We start from the raw sequence: 20,516 nt of genomic DNA on the forward strand, positions 1-20,516 counted from the left end.
TTTCCCTCCTCCAATCATGATCGAGTGGGGGTGGGCCTTACAAGCCTTACAGGCCTTACAAGGCCTTATCAGAACGTAGACCCATTTTGTTATTATTTGAATTAAATCAAACCACTTATAACATGAGGGCAGGACACTTCCTCTGGGTTCCAAGTGCAAAGATGGCAGAAACAGAGAGGAAGGGAGAGAGAGAGAGAGAATGACAAGAGGGAAAGAAAAACAACAGCCAGTAAATTCAGCGGACGTCACGTCTCTCACAGCTCCCCCAGATGAAAGGGCCCGTGGCTCAGAATGGCAGCAGCATGTGTAGCTTATCTCCTGAACAGAGATCCCACCGCTGATAGGGGAAAGTGACAGGAGATGGGCCGTCCCAGCCTTAAAAGACTCTTTAATGTGGTGCGTGTCAGGAGGGGTCGGAGGCCAGGGGCGTGTAGGGGAGGGGTGAGCTCGGGGCATTAAGCTAGCTATAGTGTGTTAAAATGGAGATGACGTTTTTGTTTTTTTAGAATATCTTTATTCATGTCAAAGTCAAACAAACAATGGATTCACATCATTACAGTATAATCAAGACATTTATTTTTTCTTTTTTCTCCCCAACCCATCCCTCCCCCCCATTGTCGTCATTGTCCTATCAGTCCACAGAACATTTAAGGTGAATAAAAAATAAAATAAAACATTCATAGTAAAGTCATCAGTGGGTTGAACTATTCGATACACACATATCCTCATCATCATCAAGTTTTAGACAGGTATTGTGTTGGCGGAACATTTACAGATCCTGTCCCTACACAATGTATGTTCCTTATATTTGACCAAACATTTACTGAACAGACCAATGAGCATGTCTATGGCGTAGGCTGATCTGCTGGGAGTGCCTCCAAGTTCTCGAAATAGGTAATAAACGGTTGCCAATAGAAGAAAAATTTCTCAACTGAGCCTCTGAGTGAAAATTTGATTTTTTCCAATTTTAGGAAACAAAATGGAGATGACGTTTGACTGGCTCAAAGGCATTGGAGGTCCCTCCGTCATCGGATGGACATTTGATGCTTATTAAACGATTACTTAAACTTTTTTTTAATTTTTATGTAGCCCTCGTGTTGCATGCTGTACAGCAGGGGTCTTCAACGGGGGGTCCGGAACCCCTAGGGCGGTCCTCAGAGTTACTACAGGGGGTCCTTCAAATCTTTGAGTGATGGAAAGTATTTTTTTTCTCCTTTTTTATATTAATCACAACGCCTTGCGCTGCCATGAAGTGAAAGGTCAAGTTTATAATCGACGGTTCAAGTGGTTAAATGTCTGAAAACACAAATTGACATGAATCCAAAATACACTGATGATCGTTGCTGTCAAACAATGAAACCATTATGGAATCTATGAACAGGTTGTGGGGGTCCCTGCTTCATCTCTCTCTCAGCTAAGGGGTCTTTGCGTGCGCGTGCGAGCATGTGTGCTCGCAGGTGTTGCGAGTGTGTGCATAACTGGTTCCGATTATATCCGTAATGATGATGCTAACAACGGTTAAGGTTTTTCAAAGTTAGAAAAATGTGTTAAAATATTTCCTTGGCAGGTCCTGTGGAGGGGTTAACTGTTGGGAGGGTTAAAGCTCAGGGGCCAAAGGTCACGGTGCAGCGCTCCTGTGATTTGTGGAGTCGCAGTGTGACAAAAACAGCAGCTCATAAGACACTCTTTCAGGCCACGACAAGTTGATCCTCATCAACAAACACATAAATAACTACAGGTCTCCGCCAGGTCAGGTAGGTTATTGAAGCCTCCTGGTGACCAGTGTTGATTTCGTCGACTAAAACTATGATGAAAAATGTTTGTCGACTAATAACTAATAAAACTCCCATCGTGCCAGCGGTGCCAGAGATTAGCTGTCCACAGACGGGCACACATGCTGGTCTTTCTGTCACTGAAATGCCGACAACCTACAAAGTATAGAGCATCGCAGTGGGCATGGTTTACTGGTCCCACTAAAATATATCCAGTTCATTTTCCTCATAGACTTTCACAAAAATATGTATAACAATTATGTTAAGCCTAGAACCAAGCCATCCAGGATTGCGGTGAGTCATGACCATAAAATCTTTGTTTTTATGAAAAGCACATTTTGAAAATCGCTAAACAAAGCGTAGCTATTAAATGTAGTATATCAAATAATTTAATATTAAAATATTTTTTCACGGCTGCGATGCTCTATTAGTTTGCCGTGGACTGCTGGACTCGATGATAAAGTAGTGTGAAACAAGGACGTTGTTACTTTACTTTTCACTGACACCAGACATCGACAAACCATCTCAACACAGTAAAATCATCATTGTCCATTCACACAATCCATAACTTTTGATTCAAATCGTGGTCTCCCTGATACTATCAGGACACGGGGCATAAAAGGTCATAAAAACAAGACTATAAAATATAGTGTTAAAGGACAATAAACACAAAACAGCTAAAAGAAAATCTCGGTCAAAACAAATTCCTGGTGTGAACTATCATACTTGGCAATAGTCGTGTTTCTGCATCTGAAAACAGGTGTGCTTTTAGTTTTCTCCTGAAACCATGGAGCACAACATCACGTCTGAGCATCAACAAGGCCCAATAGGCTGCTAAAACCAACCATTACGCAACACACCTACCAGAGTTTGACAGCAAATTTTGATTTAGTTTTTTAATACATTTTAATTTAGTTTTAGTCATATTGTAAATCGCTCTGGATTAAATCCCTAAATTGTAATTTTGTCATCTGAAAAGTTTTAGTCTAGTTTTAGTTTGACTAAATATCATATGATTTTAGTCAGACAGAAAAATATTTTTGGCAGGCCTTGATGGCAACGGCCGATCTACAAGCTCACACCGGTGACACGTTGTGAGCTTGTGTATCTGCGGGGCAACACCCGAGCACAACCAAACGTAAAATGACTTGTCTTTTAGTTCTTCTGGATCTCTTCTCCACTGGTCCCTCCCTTTTAGTCTAGTTTTTTTATTTGTTGACAAAATTGTCAAATTTTGTCTCAGTTTTTAGTCATCATAGCTTAGTTTTTATTTAGTTTCGTTTTCGTCTGTGATAAAAGGTAGTCGACCGACATTCTTTGTCATAATCGATTAAATCAACACTGTTAGGAAGAGAAAGTCGGGAAGCTATTGTCATTTATTATCAGCGAGGTTAAAAGGTTGGAGCCTGCGTCTTCTCCAACACAGATCTTGTGGGGTTGACCCCGGCAGCCCCCCCTGCCCTCCCTGTCTCCTTCCCACTCCTCGTTTCTCAGTCAAATACCCCTGTGATAAGCCCTGCACTCCCCTCATAGCTCCCTTTCTACTCATCAATCTGGGTCTCACCCTGCTCCTCCCTGTGTCTGCACCAATGGCACCCTGGAGGGCCCAGAGCATTCAGGCCTTGCTTTCTTTCCAACGACAGACACACACCGTGAATTAACACCCCACCGCTCTAGGTTAGAGCATTGTTTCTCAAACTTTAGATTTCAAGGTCTCCCCTTAACTATGACAGTGTACAAATGGAACCAAATGGACCCGTTAGGGTTCATTTGGTTCCATTTGTATACTGTCAGAGTTACAGACTTTTATGGGTCAATTTAGACCCCCCTAATGGAACCCACAGAGTCCTTGGAAAACACTTTGATCCGTTTTACGTCATTTTTATTTTTATTTATTGACTTGAGAAAATAAATACATACCAGTAAGACTCCCTAATTGGGAGATAAGCGACTGTCAGGTCGCATACACAAATGTTGGAAGGCAATCGTAGCCATTCAGGAGGGAATATGGGAAATGGAACAGATGCATGTTGATGACATGACTTTAGAATTACTGTGTAGCGCTCTGCGGTAATTTATGGCAAAATATGTAGGAGCAGTGTCCAAAAATGTGTTTTAAGTTTCAGGAAGATACATTTTCGTGAAATAGCAAAAACCCTGGCAAACATTTGAAACATGAACAGACGGATAACATGAAAGCGATGCGTGAAATGAAAGTGAGCCGTCGTGGAGATTGGCTATTTCCACTTGTTTTGAAGTAATTCTTCATTATTGTAAGACTTGCACAAATTGTCATGATTTTTCAAAAATAGCAGATCTACAAGCTCTACAAGTGAGCTTAATAATAATAATCTTTATTGCCCCCGAAGGGAAATTTGTCTTCACAAGTCTGTTCAACACAAAAAAAAAAAAACACAAAACCATATAACATCACAAGACAGATCATCAGGTCCCCACTATATTCACAGAAAACCATCCTAGCGACGGGGGCGCTTGCTTAGCAGATTGTTTAGTGCAGCGATGGCTGAGGGGACAAAACTCCTACTAAACCGTACCTTGTGCCACGTCAAGGTTCTGTATCTACGCCCCGATGGCAAGAGGTTGAAGTAGCGATACAGAGGATGATCAGTGTCATTTGTTATTGCTTGTACAGTATGTGCTATTTTTCACTTGTTAAAGCTTAAAGCAGGGGTCTTCAACAGGCGGTCCGGGACCCCCAGGGGGTCCTCAGAGTTGCTACAGGGGGTCCTCCAAATCTTTGAGTGACAGAAAGATAGTGTCCATAGTGTCCCTATTCTAGTGTCCATATTCTGAGAACTTTAGCCAAAAATAGCAGATCTACAAGCTCACAACGCCTCGCGCTGCGAGGCGTTGTGAGCTTGTAGATCTGCTATTTTTGGCAAAGAGCTTTGGTGTAGATGGGAAAAAGAGCAGACTAAGTACAGAGTGAAAGCTCAAGTTTATTAAGTATTGACGGTTCAAGTGGTTAAATATCTGAAAACACAAATTGACATGAATCCAAAATAAACTGATGATTGTGCTGTCAAACAATGAAACTATATGGAATCTATGAAAAGGTTGTGGGGGTCCCTGCTTCATCTCTCTCTCAACTAAGGGGTCCTTGGCCTGAAAACCTTGAAGACCCCTGGGTTAAACGGTTCAAATCTATGGGTAAATCCTCCTGGTCAGAAACTCAGGCTTTCTCGGAGGCTCTGACTTCTCATACTTATAGTGCTAAGCTACTGTATACTGTACAACGTCATCTTAAACATAAAAGGCAACATGCAGACGTTCATAGTGAAAGGTCTGAACAAGAAATAACTGTGTTTTAGGCTTTTAAGTAGATGTTAAGGTTTCTGTTTATGCTCTGCACACCAGCGGGGTAAGGTTACAAACCTCATTGTGAGAAAAAAAAGAGACCGACAAACACAAGTTTATTTCGGGGGCGTCCATTTTGTTCTGACCTCAACCACTTGAATGCTATGCAGCAAGTAGGAGGAAGTTCCAAAGTCGGAAATGTCCCATGCAGTTCCCAGCTTGGCATGAGCGCAACATAAAGAAACATAAAGACACCCAAAATGGTGCACTTATACGGTTCACTGTTTTCTTGTCTCTGAACTTACAGTACACGCACGCACGCACGCACACTAGGGCATTAACGACTTGTGTGATTTTTGCAAGTCGACGCGACCCAGTAACGTGACTTCAACTCAGTTGAGTTGAAGTCGACTTTATCGTTTGATGACGTCATCACATCACACACAACCAATTTTGGGGGGGTCCCCAGATGATTAACTTAATGTAAAACATTGTTTTCTCACTCAACTGTAAACAAATCAACATACAGTTTAAGTGTATAGAGGGTATCTGCACATTTCTAAAGTGCCAATCTTAGGACTTTTTTAATACCTCTAATATGACAAATTAAACATTGTCCAAATTGTCAAATATTAGAGGCAGAAATTGTGAAAATACAACGCCTCGCGTCGCGAGGCGTTGTGAGCATGTAGATCTGCTATTTTCACAATAGAACCATGTTATACCAAATGTAATGTAGCACTGTAATATTGGATCATTCCGTCCTTGACAATAAGCAATCCTACTGTTTGAATGCTGTTCAGTAAAATGGAGCAAAAATAATGATAGAAAAAAATACAAAGGATTTTTTTTCAACTTTGACTTTCGACTTTCTCTGGTGGGAGTCGACTTGTGTAATGAAGTCGACTCAGTTGACTTTTTCGTTAATGTCCTAACGCGCACGCACGCACGCACGCACGCACGCACGCACGCACGCACGCACGCACGCACGCACACACACACACACACACACACACGCACACACTCGCCACACACGTTTACATGATAACCTATGACCTCTAGTTCATGTCCAATGGAAGACCGAGTGACTTTCCCATGAGTTTGACCCTTGACCCTGTGAGCCGTTGACCTTTTTAAGGTGGTCACCGGCGTTTCAATCATTGTCAAAAGGGAGCAAACTTAGGAGTCATTGATGGTTCTGTGTGTGTGTGTGTGTGTGTGTGTGTGTGTGTGTGTGTGTGTGTGTGTGTGTGTGTGTGTGTGTGTGTGTGTGTGTGTGTGTGTGTGTGTGTGTGTGTGTGTGTGTGTGTGTGTGTGTGTGTGTGTTTATCTGCTCACCTGTCTGTCTGTAGGTCTGACCCTGTCCAGGTGTCTGTCTGTCTGTCTTTCTGTCTGTCTGTCTGTCTGTCTGTCTGTCTGTCTGTCTGTCTGTTAAATGAACACAGATAATTATGTTTCTGTTCCATTTCTACTTGTTTTGTTATGTCACCAAAGCAGGGGTCTTCAACAGAGGGTCCGGGACCCCTAGGGGGTCTTCAGAGTTACTACAGAGGGTCCTCCAAATCTTCTAATCCTATTTATATTAACAACTTGAACACTGGTGTCCATATTCTGAGAACTGTAGCCAAAAATAGCAGATCTGCTTGTAGATCGGCTATTTTTGGCAAAGAGGTTTGGGGTAGAGGGGAAAAAGAGCAGACTAAGTACAGAGCAAAAGGTCAAGTGTATTAAGTATTGATGTTTCAAGTGGTTAAATATCTGAAAACACAAATTGACATGAATCCAAAATACACTGATGATTGTGCTGTCAAACAATGAAACTATATGGAATCTATGAACAGTTTGTGGGGGGTCCCTGGCTGCTTCTCTCTCTCAATTAAGGGGTCCTTGGCCTGAAACGTTGAGGAGCACTAAAGAACATGAAAAGTGAAACCCTCTCTCTCTCTCCCCAGTCGTCTGAACAGGAACAAGCTGCAGGTCCTCCCAGAGCTTCTCTTCCAGTCCAACCCCAAGCTAGGACGACTGTGAGTACCAACCTCTCTTCATTTCATCTCTCCATCGCAAAACCCGCTCCCTGTTGTTTTTGCTCTCTTTCTCTCTCTATCTCCCGCTCTCTCTCTCTCTCTATCTCTCCATTCCTTTCCGTGTGATGTGCTAGAACCTGATCCGTGTGAAAACATGGCAGCGGAGTTTTATTTGGGTTGCGGGTTCAATTCCCGGGACAGGTGACACAGCGCTGCTCTGTGCTCCTGTCGAGAAGTGGAGTGTACATGCGTGCGCGAGTGTGTGTGTGTGTATGTGCGAGTGTGTGTGTGTGTGTGTGCGTGTGTGTTTGCATATAATTTTATAGCCAGATAGATAACTAGATAGATACTGTATGTAAGTTATCGTCACTGTCGGGCAGAAACCTCGTATCTCCAAGTTTCACATTTGTAAGTTGTTTCGCGAAGTAAAGCCCTGCTTCATCATACAAGGCCGTCGCACAAAAGTAGTGAAAACAGCCGATCTACAAGCACACAACGCCTCGCACCGCGAGGCATTGTGTGCTTGTAGATCGGCTGTTTTCACTAGTTTAGTTCATTTTCTTAAATGATAAAAACGAACGGTTTTGGACATACAAGGTTTCCATCCGACAACAACGTTATATTAAGAGAGAGAGGGAGAGCGTATGCGTGCGTGCGTGCGTGCGTGCGTGCGTGCGTGCGTGCGTGCGTGCGTGCGTGCGTGCGTGCGTGCGTGCGTGCGTGTTGAAGAGGTGAAGGTGTGCTCCGAGCTCGGAGGGAATGTTTTCCTTGGATCGGCGTGGAATTTTTATTCGGGAATATAAAGTTTTCCCAGAGTACTCTGGAGTGTAACAGGAGGTCAGACTGATGCAGGCTTTTCTTGTTTCATTCCGTCTCTCTCCCTTTATTCTCTCTCTCTCTCTCTCTCTCTCTCTCTCTCTCTCTCTCTCTCTCTCTCTCTCTCTCTCTCTCTCTTTTCCCCTGTCAGTTTTTTTCAGAAAAAGGTTGAAACACCTTCTAAACTTTACCGCTGTTTGCGTTGGTCTGCTTTCAACTCAGCTGGATTTAGACTGTGTGCGTGTGCGTGTGTGCGTGTGTGTGTGTGTGCGTGTGTGTGCGTGTGTGTGTGTGTGTGTGTGTGTGTGTGTGTGTGTGCGCGTGTGTGTGCGTGTGTGCGTGTGTGCGTGTGTGCGTGTGCGCGTGTGCGCGCGCGTGTGTGTGTGTGTGTGTGTGTGTGTGTGTGTGTGTGTGTGTGCGTGTGTGTGTGTGTGTGTGCGTGTGTGTGTGCGCGCGTGTGTGTGTGTGTTGCCGGGGTTGTGCTACCACAAGACTTTTATCGTCTCTATTCACTCCAGTCCTTTTCTAATGTTTTCCATGAGACCGAACGAACGGTCTGGAAAACCACTGTTCTTAGACTCTCTGCTTCGAAGCCCGTGTCACCCATCATAACATCATAAAATCACTTCTCTACAGCAGCGTTTCCTCTCTGTCGCTCGGAGATCTCGCTCATAGGGCTGTCACGACTATGGCATTTTACACAACGATTAATTGTCACTCAAATAATTGCAATTAATGATTTAATCGTGTATATTTGTCGTTGACAATTACATTTCTGTTTGGCTTGTAGGCTTTGAAGTTGCACATGGCACCTATGACACATAACCTAAACATACAAAGAAATTACATATTTGACAATTTTATACTTGATACATTGATAGTAGAAATAGCCGATCTACAAGCTCAGATGTGACGCGTTGTGAGCTTGTAGATCGACTATTTCCACTACTTTTTGAAAGTCTTTGTAACAATATTAACATTTCTCAACATGGAAACGATTATGACGATTATGCAAAAATAATTGCGATTACCTCAAATGATTGCGATTAGATGTAATCTCTCGCAGTCTGAAGGTCTTGCTATGTGATGCAGTGTTGTTTTTTACATCAAATTTTGATTTAGTTTTAGTCATAGTCTAAAGCTATGTAGCAATGCCCCTCCCCTAAAAGCTTTTGTCCAATGCTAGCTTAGCAACCGGCAGCTTGCCAAGGCTGTTGCCAAGGCAAACCTTGGCAAGCAGGAAGTTATTCTAAAGCTAGCATTGGACAAAAGCTTTTTGGGAGGGGCATAGCTACTGGCTAATTGAGAGCCTTCGTTACAGTTAACTTCGCCTACCAGGCTTTCTGGGGGAAAGCCTGGTGTTGTGGTTTCCGCTCCAGACTGGTTATACAACCCGGAAAAGTGAAGTGATCCCAGACTACGTTACTGTTACCCTTTTTCGTCACATCATAGGTTTACAGGTGTAAAGGAGTGGGGGAAATTCTTTCTTTCGAATGCGATCCATCCATCGTTTGTCCTTTCCGTGAGAACAGAAGAGGAAGGATGGAGGTAGGGAGGAGAGCAGAAGAAAACGTGTCATATTCTTGGCCTCCGCGATCACACTTCACTGCAGACCTTCTTTTTTTTTTACTACTCTTACTTTCCTGTGAGGACTTTTTACTTGTGAAATTCCCTCGTTCGCGCGGCCATCATTTTCCGTAAGAGCGAGTCGTTCTGAACCGGACCAGACAAGTTGATGTGTGTAGTCTCTAGCAATCTCTCAGCACGACCTCAGCCACATGCAAATATCTTTTTATATTAGGAGAGACAGCGAGAAACAGTGAATAAATCCCTTTTGGAAGCCAGGCCAGGTTGATATCATGTGTCGCCTGCGCACGCCTGTGTGTGTTTGTGTGTATGTGTGTGTGTGTGTGCACGTGCGTGCATGCATGCATGCATGCGTGGCGTGAGTGCATGAGTGCGTGCGTGCTTCTGGTGATGCGGAATATATCGCTGAAGATGACAGACTTGACTCATAGCTGTCCATTACGTCAGCTAGGAGATCGCACACACATGCATTTTTCATCCCTCAAATCAGTGCATAGAAAGACACACAAACACACATGCACACATGCACACCAGGGGCGTCAATTGGGTATGGCAGGGGTATGCAGCTGCCATACCCTGGGTCCAGGGGGGAAAATAAAAGTTACTTTTACTTCACCGGAAATAGCCGATCTGCACGCTCTCTGTGACGCGCCGCGAGTGTGTAGATCGGCTATTTTCTCCTCTCTCGCTCTCTCTTTTCGGCCCCTGGCGCTGGCCTGTGTGAGAGACGGTCTCATTTCCTGCAGGCTAGAACGTCTCTCATATAAAAGCTAAGTGCTGGTGATGGCTCTTATTTATCACAGGGCCCTAATAAGGACTCCCCCCACAGCCGGGCTGTCACACACGCACGAGGGCACACACACACACACACACACACACACACACACACACACGCGCACAGGGGTGTCACACAGCAAATTCTGGGCCCTGGGTACAAGGTGCTTTAACTATTGAAAAATAGTAGATATACAAGCTCACAGCGCGGCACTCAGTGCCACGCTGCGAGCTTGTAGATCTGCTATTTTTTTTTTAATCATGAACATTTGTGCAAGTCTTTGAATATTTCAAATCCTTCTAAGGTTTTTTGAAAAACCTCTGTTTCTATGTCAGTGGTGCTCAAACCTTTTCATGTGAAGGACCCACTAAAATGATATGTATTTGGCCCTCGGACCCCCATCTCAAAATATTCAGTTCCAGGGACCACCCCAGAAGCAAAATTTGAGTTACAAATGTTCGCTTAAAGAAATACATAAAGTATAAAATAAGTATAAAATAATGAAGGCCCCCTCCACCTTGGGCCCTAGTAACTCAGTCCCCCCCCCCCCCCCCCCCCCTTGTGACGCCCCTGCACAGTGCAGTGGAAAGGATGGCCGCTCTCCAAACGCAACATTATAAACCTCATGTTCTTCTCTCTACATCCTCTGCTTCACCATCAGCATCATACAAATTATAGTGTCTGGACTTTTTCTGACGGTTCTCTCTCTCTCTCTCTCTCTCTCTCTCTCTCTACTTTCCGTTCGTTCCCGTTCTTTCTTGTCTTTTTTCTCTCCCGCCGCTTATTATTCGCCGCCGCTGTCCGGCCGGCACTCGTGTTTCACGTCGTATCCGGGGTGGCGAGGACGATGCGGACAGAGAGAGAGAGGGGGGGGGGGGGGGGGGAGAGGGAGAGAGAGAGAGAGAGGATGATAGACTAGATGAGGTAGAGGACAGCGGAAGAAAAGTAAGAAAGGGAAAAATTGGGTTGTGTGTGTGTGTGTGTGTGTGTGTGTGTGTGTGTGTGTGTGTGTGTGTGTGTGTGTGTGTGTGTGTGTGTGTGTGTGTGTGTGTGTGTGTGTGTGTGTGTGTGTGTGTGTGTGTGTGTGTGTGTGTGTGTTGCTGGCCGATGCAGTTTTTCGGCTCTGGGTTCGTAACCTTTGTCCCTGTCAGTTTGGGTTTCTATATTAAAATGATAGGAATTACCTCTTAAAGCAGCCATTAAAACCCTGTGGTCTGTGGTCGGAGAGGAGAGGAGAGGGGAGGAGAGGAGAGGAGAGGGGAGGGGAGGGGCGAGGAAGTGGTGCGAGGCGTCGTGTGCTTGTAGATCGGCTGTTTTCACTACTTTTGTGCGACGGCCTTGTATGATGAAGCAGGGCTTTGCTTCACGGATAAATGTACACATTTGAAACTTGGAGATACAAGTTTTCTGCCCGACAGTGACGATTAGTGTGTGAGTGGCAGCTCGACACTTACAGTCCTTTAGAATGTTGGAAGCTGCTTATGCAGATGCACACACACACACACACACACACACACACACACACACACACACACACACACACACACACACACACACACACACACACACACACACACACACACACACACACACACACACACACTCAACCATATTCTCAGGAGCACATGGACAGACAGACAGACAGACAGACAGACAGATGGATGGGTCCAGATGGGAGGTGAATCGCTGGAGCAGCCAGCAGACGAGGAAAAGTGATAGATGGACGATAGTGGAGTCTGTGGCCTTGTTGGTGCTTGGTGGTGGTGATGGTGTGTATGTGTGCGTGCGCACGTGTGTGTGTGTGTGTTTGGGGGGGTCAGTAATAGAGATAGATGGATGGAGGAGAGGTAGCAGCAGGGACAGATGGATGGAGTCAACGGAGTCTGTGGTCTTTCGGTGTGTGTGTGTAGCAGTGAGTGTGTGTAGCAGTGTGTGTGTGTGTAGCAGTACGGTGTGTGTGTAGCAGTGTTCGGTGTGTGTGTAGCACTGTGTGTGTAGCAGTACGCCGTCGACTCAACCCCACCGTCTGTGGAGACCGCAGCCTCTCACACACGCACGTACACTCACACTCACACGCATGCTCACACTCGTGCATATACATATACGCATGGGTGTCACACCGAATTCTGGGCCCTGGGTATAGGCTTACAAGATTCACTCACATTTTGTGCTTCAACCATGGAAAAATAGCAGATATACAAGCTCGCAGCGCGGCACCGATTGCCGCGCTGCGAGCTTGTAGATCTGCTATTTTTTAAAAATCTTGAAAATGTGTGCAAGTCTTTGAATATTTCAAATCCTTCTTTTGGAAAAAACTATGTTTCTATGTCAGTGGTTCTCAAACTTTTTCATGTGAAGGACCACCAAAATGATATATATATATTTGGCCACGGACCCCCATCTCAAAATATTTAGTTCCAGGGACCACCCAGAAGCAAAGTTTGAGTTACAAATGTCCGCTTAAAAAAATGCATATATTCAAAGATTTGCACACATTTGCACACATTTTCAATAGCAGATCTAACAAGCTCGCAGTGTGTCACTCGGTGCCGCGCTGTGAGCTTGTATATCTGCTATTTTTCAATAGCTAAAGTATAAAATAATTAGGGCCCCTCCACCTTGGGCCCTAGTAACTTTCATTTCCCCCCCGTGTGACGCCCCTATGCACGCTCACACTCACGCGTGCGCGTATATTACATACGTACACTCAAAGGCATCCCGGCTATATAAAACCGCAGCTCTTGAGCGGGACTACAACTGAGTGAAACACTAGTTGGGGTCATAAAACGTGGTGTAACAATGCAGTGTGTGATTTATCAGGGAGGTGAGCGTCTGCATGTTCCTATTCATTAACACCAGCTCTGAGCGTCTGAGACCCCCGAGACCCCCGTCCCTGTTAGCTGCACTTCCTCCTGACAGGGTACCTGCGTGCACGCACACACGCGCGCGCGTGTGTGTGTGTGTGTGTGTGCGTGTGCGTGCGCGTGTGAGGGTGCTCGCGTGTGTACTTTTCAGTGGTGTAAAGTAAAGTACATTTACTTAAGTACTGTGTACTTAAAGGAGTAGTTCACCCCCAAAATGACTTTTTTTCTATTGATTTCTCATGCCATGGAGACTAGAGTTCAATAATATTTTTTGTTTTTTGTTGCATTCCTAAGACAAAAATGTGATAACAATAAATTTACCCCCATTCGTTCCGGATGGGAACCCGTTTCGAAACGTGTCCCCATCCGGAATCAATGGGGGTAAATGTACTCAAATCAAATTTTTGTCTTAGGAATGCAACAAAAAACTAAAAATATTATTGAACTCTAGTCTCCATGGCATGACTAATCAATAGAAAAAAAGTCATTTTGGGGGTGAACTACTCCTTTAAGTACACTTTTGAGTTATTTGTACTTTACTTGAGTATTTCCAATTCCCAATACTTTTACTTCTACTCCACTAGTACATCTGGGGTCCAAATATTGTACTTTTACTACACAACATTTATTTCAAAACTTTAGTTACCTGTTACTTTGTAGATTTTGATTATTATTGCAAAACATACATTAACCACTTCAGCCGTATACATTTTGGCCATTTGAATTGAGGGAGATCTACTTGTAGATCTGCTATTTTAAAAAGATGTTTATACATTTGATAACTTGAAATGGGACATTCTGCACAATAAGCACTTTTACTTTTGGTACTTTTAGTACATTTTGATACTAATGCTTTCGTACTTTTACTCAAGTACATTTTGAATACCAGACTTCTACTTGTAACAGAGTACATCTACATTGCAGTATTGATACTTTTACTTAAGTAAAGAATGTAAGTACTTTTTACACCACTGGTATTTTTGCACACATTTCGTGCACGTGCCTGGCGGTGTATGTATGTGCGTGTGTGCGTGCGTGCGTGCGTGCGTGCGTGCGTGCGTACTGTACGTGTGAAGGGCCCCAAATGCACCGTCTGAGCGTTTGAACCCGCGTCATTTTTCAGCCACCGATACTCATGAGACGGCAACATTCTCCGCCATTATGCCAGCTCAGGTTGCATTTGATTGGTGCACATTAGGGGATGGAGGGAGGGGGAGGGGGAGGGGGGAGAGACTGAGGAGAAAAGAGGAGGGAGAGCGCGTGCTTTGTATGATGAATGTTACGCACGGCTATTGCAACTTTGTCTACCGCTGTCTTGTACCGTCCTGCACCGCTGTCCACCTCTGCACCGCCGCAGGGGCGCCTGGCACCAACAGTAATTGCGAATTTGCGACCGCAGGGAGCAGTTAAGTGTGAAAACCTGTAGCAATTGTGTCACGCTGTAACTCCTGCCTGTAATGCTGTAACCTGTAACTCGTGCCTGTAATGCTGTTACTCTCAATTAATGTCTGCCCCCACCATGTCTCATATGCATATATTATGTATACTGTATATGTTGACGTGTTTCCTTTTTGCTATTTTTTTTTTAAACTTTAGGTAAGTCTAAATTATAGTCAAATTAGCTGGCACCTCTGCGGTCACTACTCGACCTTTAGGGAGTGTTACTTGTATTACTGGCCAAAAGAGGAAGTATTGGATGGTTGCTCGCTAGTTTACATCCACTGGGAAAGTGTGGGCCGCGGAGGCTAAACGGGAATCGTTCTCATTGGGATACCCTCGAGCAAGGCGTTCAAAATTGTTCCCGAAATCGTTTGATAAGTTCCTCTATTGTTGCATGACAGCACTGTACGACGCAGAACAAAGCAAGGGGCTTAAGTGGTTAACTGCCTTCTAATTAGCTTTCCTCCCATACATACAACTTGCTGCCCCGAAACCACGTCTTCAGCTTGCATGTGTTCTCTATTTATTTGAGCCCGCCGGTTGAATAAGGGTTAAGAAACCGTAGACGAGGAGAGAGGAATGAAAGAAAGCAAAAGGGGGGGACGCTTTGCCCCCTTTCCAGATGAAGCTAATGGGGACAGATGAGAAGGCATTCTTTAATCCATTCAGAACGGGTACACATTATAGTGTTAATTGTTCATAATTATTTTATGCTTTAACTATTGAAAAATAGCAGATATACAAGCTCACAGCGCGCTGCGAGCTTGTAGATCTGCTATTTTAGAAAAATCGTGAAAGTTAGAATTTTGACCGATTGTGAATCCTTCTTAAGGTTTTTTGAAAAACCCTGTTTCTATATGTCAGCAATCTGGCCAGCCATCGTCAAAGAAAAGGTCCTTTTCACTTGAACTGGAGCTCAGTTAGTCTGTTCTTGTAGAGACTACTGTGTCAGTGGTTCTCAAACCTTTTCATGTGAAGGACCCCCAAAATTACATTATATTTGGCCACGGACCCGCATCTCAAAATATTTAGTTCCAGGGACCACCCAGAAGCAAAATTTGAGTTACAAACGTTCGCTTTGAAAATACGTAATATTCAAAGATTTGCACACATTTTCGCGATTTTTCAAAAACAGCAGATCTACAAGCTCGCAGCGCGGCACTCGGTGTGAGCTTGTATATCTGCTATTTTTCATAATAGTTAAAGAGTTATATAATTCTAGGCCTAAGTGGATTAATTTGAGCTAATTGTCCACTCAAGAGTCGGGCAGCAGGGTTTGGCTGTCGGAATGCCACGGCTAACGTTACAGGAAGTGGGTACATACTCTGTATGTCTGGTGATTGTGCTGATCCTACACCATGTTTGTTCAGGGTCCCCTTTTCATGTCTCGCTCTGTTTTAGTCATTCACAGTCATTATTCCTTGATTTCTCTCTCCTCTCTCTCCTCTCACGCACAACACACACACACACACACACACACACACACACACACACACACACACACACACACACACACACACACACACACACACACACACACACAGCGTTGCATTGTGAGCTTGTGCATCGTCTGTTTTCAAATAGCCGAAATGTACAGTCAGCATCTAGGGCTGAAGTGGGAAATGTACAGTATGTTTTGTACCAGTAAGAGTCCCTAATCGGGAGATAAGCGACCGTCAGGTCACATGTATGATCGGCTACTTTTGTCTATTTTCCCATATATTTTTACCGGTGGCACGGGGGTCCGCGGGGGGCCCCGGCGGTGGCTGGGCCCCCGTGGACCCCCTGGGTGCCAGCCCTGTCTCTCCCGGTCGCTCGGGGGCCGAGTTACAGCCTCTTTACCGGGCTGCAGTGGCGGGGATCCGCCGCTAATAATAAGTAACTAGTAACTAAGTTTTCAAATAATTGTAGTGGAGTAAAAGTATAATATTTGCCTCTGAGGTGTAGTGGAGTAGTGAGTAAAAGTATTGAAAATTGGAAATACTCCAGTAAAGTTAAAATACCTCAGAATTGTACAGTGCTTGAGTAAAAGTACAGTACTTTACACTGTTGCACATACGCAGGCAAGCACGCGCACGCGCGCGCTCGCTCACACACACACACACACACACACACACACACACACACACACACACACACACACACACACACACACACACACACACACACACACACACACACACATATCTGCGTTCAAATGTGGCTGTATCTTGAGGTCGAAACTCTGCAAACAATGTCCAACTATTTATCTTAAAAAAAAAAACATATTTTAGCACTGGAGGGCCTATTGTGCAACTGCATCTTTGAGGAGGCCTATAGGTCCCACGATGGAGCTGCACCACTGGACACACTTTGATCCAGGGAAGGAAAAACTTTTAAAGGAGGCGACCAGAGGTTGTCTAAAATAGGGCAAAACTGAACTCTTTCTGTGTGTGTGTGTGTGTGTGTGTGTGTGTGTGTGTGTGTGTGTGTGTGTGTGTGTGTGTGTGTGTGTGTGTGTGTGTGTGTGTGTGTGTGTGTGTGTGTGTGTGTGTGTGTGTGTGTGTGTGTGTGTGTGTGTGTGTGTGTGTGTGTGTGTTGTTGTTTCCCACAGCCCAGACGGCAGTGTGATTGAGTCCAAAGACAAGACATATTTAGATAAATACAAGCTACAGAGATACATGAGAGAGAGAGAGAGAGAGAGAGAGAGAGAGAGAGAGAGAGAGAGAGAGAGAGAGAGAGAGAGAGAGATAGGGAATACAAATAACTGTTAGATCATTATCATACAAACTTAAGGGATTTGACATTAATCGATGGGTACCAGTTCATGACAGAGAAAACCAGGGACTTCCCGTCTTTGGTTTTCTCAGTCATAAACTGGCGATCACGGAGAACATGTACTGTACTTGTACTGTACATGTACTGTACTTGTAAATCCACAATGCAGTGGTGGAAAAAGTACTCACATTTTTTACTCTGTTACAAGTAAAGGTCCAGAATTCAAAAGGTACTTGAGTAAAAGTACGAAAGTACTGGCATCAAAAAAATGTACTACCAAAAGTAAAAGTACAAAAAGAGAGAGGGGGGGGAGAGAGAGAGAGAGACCGTCTGTCCCTATTTATCTCTGGTATGGCAGAGAGTGCTCAGTATTATAATATGATTAATGGTTAAGATCACAGTTACAAGTGTCCCAAGACCTGCTCTTATTATGGGATGGCTCTGTTTTCTGAGGACGGGAGAATCTTTTCAAAAGGAGTGATGAATGGTGTTTTGGAACAGAAGCCTGTTGTTCTGAGAGCAAATGATAATAGAAGACGACCGAAGGAATGAGAGAGAGAGTACCTCTGAAACAAACAAATTTGTATGTTTTTTCGCAAAGCAAAGCCCTGCTTCATCACACAAGGCCGTCACACAAAAGTAGTGAAAACAGCAGATCTACAAGCAGATCGGCTGTTTTCACTAGTTTAAATCCTTTTTAAAATGATAAATACAAAACAAACGGTTTTGGACATACAAGGTTTCCACCCAACAACGACGAAATATAACTCATGTAATTGGCCCACTGGCTTGTCACTTGTCATGATCTGAAATGGCAAATCTTTGAGTAGCAGCAGCGCTATAGAGAGAGATCTCTCTCTATAGCGCGTAATGAGGGCCTCTCCAGCTCTTTTTCCCGGGCTGAATCAGGGGCCCAGCACGTCCCTGGAAGGAGTGCGCAGCTTTTTGATAAATGCAAAACAAACGGTTTTGGACATTCAAGGTTTCCACCCGACAACGACGATATAGTCACCTTCTTAAACTAATGGCATAAGACTTTTTTTCCCCCCTTTTTTTCCTGGAACAATTTAAAAACTGATCCAAAACTAAACCATAGGATATTTCTTCATCGTTTCACCCAAAACGTTCATGAATATTTATGACTATTAAAGGGGTACTGTCACTTTAAAAAGTCATCTTAAAACATGAGTTAATATTTTTATGATGTCATTGTGGGTATGCGCAATTATAAGCCAATCAAATGAATTGACTGTACTTAGACTACTTATTGTACTGGTCAGCTGTTGTTGGGGGGCGAGGGGCAGATTACACTGTGACATGTTTCAGACAGACTGTTTCAGAGAGACCACGTGACCTACTGTATCATACTATTATAATTTTGGGGCGTGTCAGCGGGCCAATAATAACGCTGTGGGTTAGTTATGTAACCTAAGGTGTGCGTGTGCTAAATAGGATTACATCTGAGTTTGGCAAAAAAAAAAGGCCTAATTTGGCCAAAGTCACAGGCCATTATACCAAAGGGGGCTTGTTTTCACCCCCACCCCCCCATATCTCTTACCTCAGTGTTTTATTAGCAACACCTTGAAAACGCGGGAGAGCACTCTCCACGTTTTCCTGGGCATGTTGGTGTGTGCATGTGTCTGGCTGCGTGTGTCTGTGTGCATGCGTGCGTGCGTGTGTGAGTGAGTGCGTGCACGCGCTCACCATGTGTTCACTTTGCCTGCACGGATATGCAATGGTGGAAAGTAACAGAATACATATTGTACAAAGTACAATTCCGAGTAGTTAAATTTTTCAGTAGACTACTTCTACTCTACAAATTTGTGTGTATCATTATTTTATGCTTTAACTATTGAAAAATAGCAGATATACAAGCTCACATTTTTACGACTTTTTCAAAAATAGCAGATCTACAAGCTCGCAGCTCTGTGTGAGCTTGTATATCTGCTATTTTTCACTGGTTAAAGCATTCAATAATTCTAGGCCTAAATGGGTTAATCTCAGAGTATTTTATTTAACTTTTTACTCCACTACATTCTTATCATCTTTTCAACTTTGTATTTATTTATGACAATACCCTTGTACTTTTACTCAAGTCAAGTCCTAAATACAGGACTTCCACTTGTAACAGAGCGTATCCATCTTCATACCGTGGCATTGCTACTCTTATGTAAGCAAACCTCTTCCACCAGTGCGGATACGTGAATAAAAGATGCCAGCGTGTTTCGCAGGCGGTTGAGAATCCCTTGCCAGGTCGCGCGGTCTTAAAGTTCACAGCAGCAACACCTTTCCCTCTCTGCTCCCTACTTAGAAGCTAGCCAGCTAGCTAGCTGCGCCGCCGCGGGGCGAGAACCCATGAAAGGCAGTGGTGAGAGGCTGGGGGCCTATAGATTTTTATATGGCAAAGAATTTATATGCGTGCGTGTGCACTGAAATAGCGCAGACGAGCCATGTGGTTGTAATTTAAAGCTCCCAAATAAAGGTGAGCTGGATAGGGGGAAGTAGCCATGTTGCTGGGAGCACCACGTAGTTAAGTTCTGTTAAAAGTCATTGGCTTTCCCCTTGACCTGCTTTCTCTGTATGCCACGGGGTTTGTGTGTGCGTGCGCGTGTGTGTGTTTGTGTGTTTGTGTTGTTTTGTACACATTTTTGTTGATGGCTCGTGCGTGCACGACTGCACGTCTGTCTGTGTGTGTGTGTGTGTGTGTGTGTGTGTGTGTGTGTGTGTGTGTGTGTGTGTGTGTGTGTGTGTGTGTGTGTGTGTGTGTGTGTGTGTGTGTGTGTGTGTGTGTGTGTGTGTGTGTGTGTGTGTGTGTGTGTGTGTGTGTGTGTGTGTGTGTGTGTGTGTGTTTGCGCGCAGGGGTGTCGTACCAAATCCTGGGCCCTGGGTACAAGGATTCACTGCGGGGCCCCCCATGAATGTTTTTCATAGGAGGAGGGGGTTTAACCCATTTACACTGGGAAGTTGTGGGAACGCATTATTTTGTGCTTTAACTATTGAAAAATAGCAGATATACAAGCTCACGAGCTTTTAGATCTGCTATTTTTGAAAAATCTTTTTGTCTTTGAATATTGCAAATCCTTTTAAGGTTTTTTGAAAAGCCTATGTTTCTATGTCAGTGGTGCTCAAACTTTTTCATGTGAAGGACCCCCCAAAATTATAT

At 44.2% G+C, this 20,516-nt stretch overlaps 1 protein-coding gene across 1 annotated transcript in view; it reads left to right on the forward strand.

Annotated features, from left to right (window-relative positions):
• Window positions 1-20,516, forward strand: part of slit3 (slit homolog 3) — a gene marked incomplete at both ends in the record, with an annotated part of 393,381 nt that overhangs the window by 47,198 nt on the left and 325,667 nt on the right. The window contains one exon of the mRNA XM_080746832.1: window positions 7,043-7,114. Coding sequence (XP_080602958.1) covers window positions 7,043-7,114 — 72 coding nt within the window. The remainder of the gene's footprint in view (window positions 1-7,042; window positions 7,115-20,516) is intronic.

Source organism: Nannobrachium achirus (genome assembly GCF_963921795.1).
Source record: "Nannobrachium achirus genome assembly, chromosome: 17".
Taxonomy (NCBI): Eukaryota; Metazoa; Chordata; class Actinopteri; order Myctophiformes; family Myctophidae; genus Nannobrachium; species Nannobrachium achirus.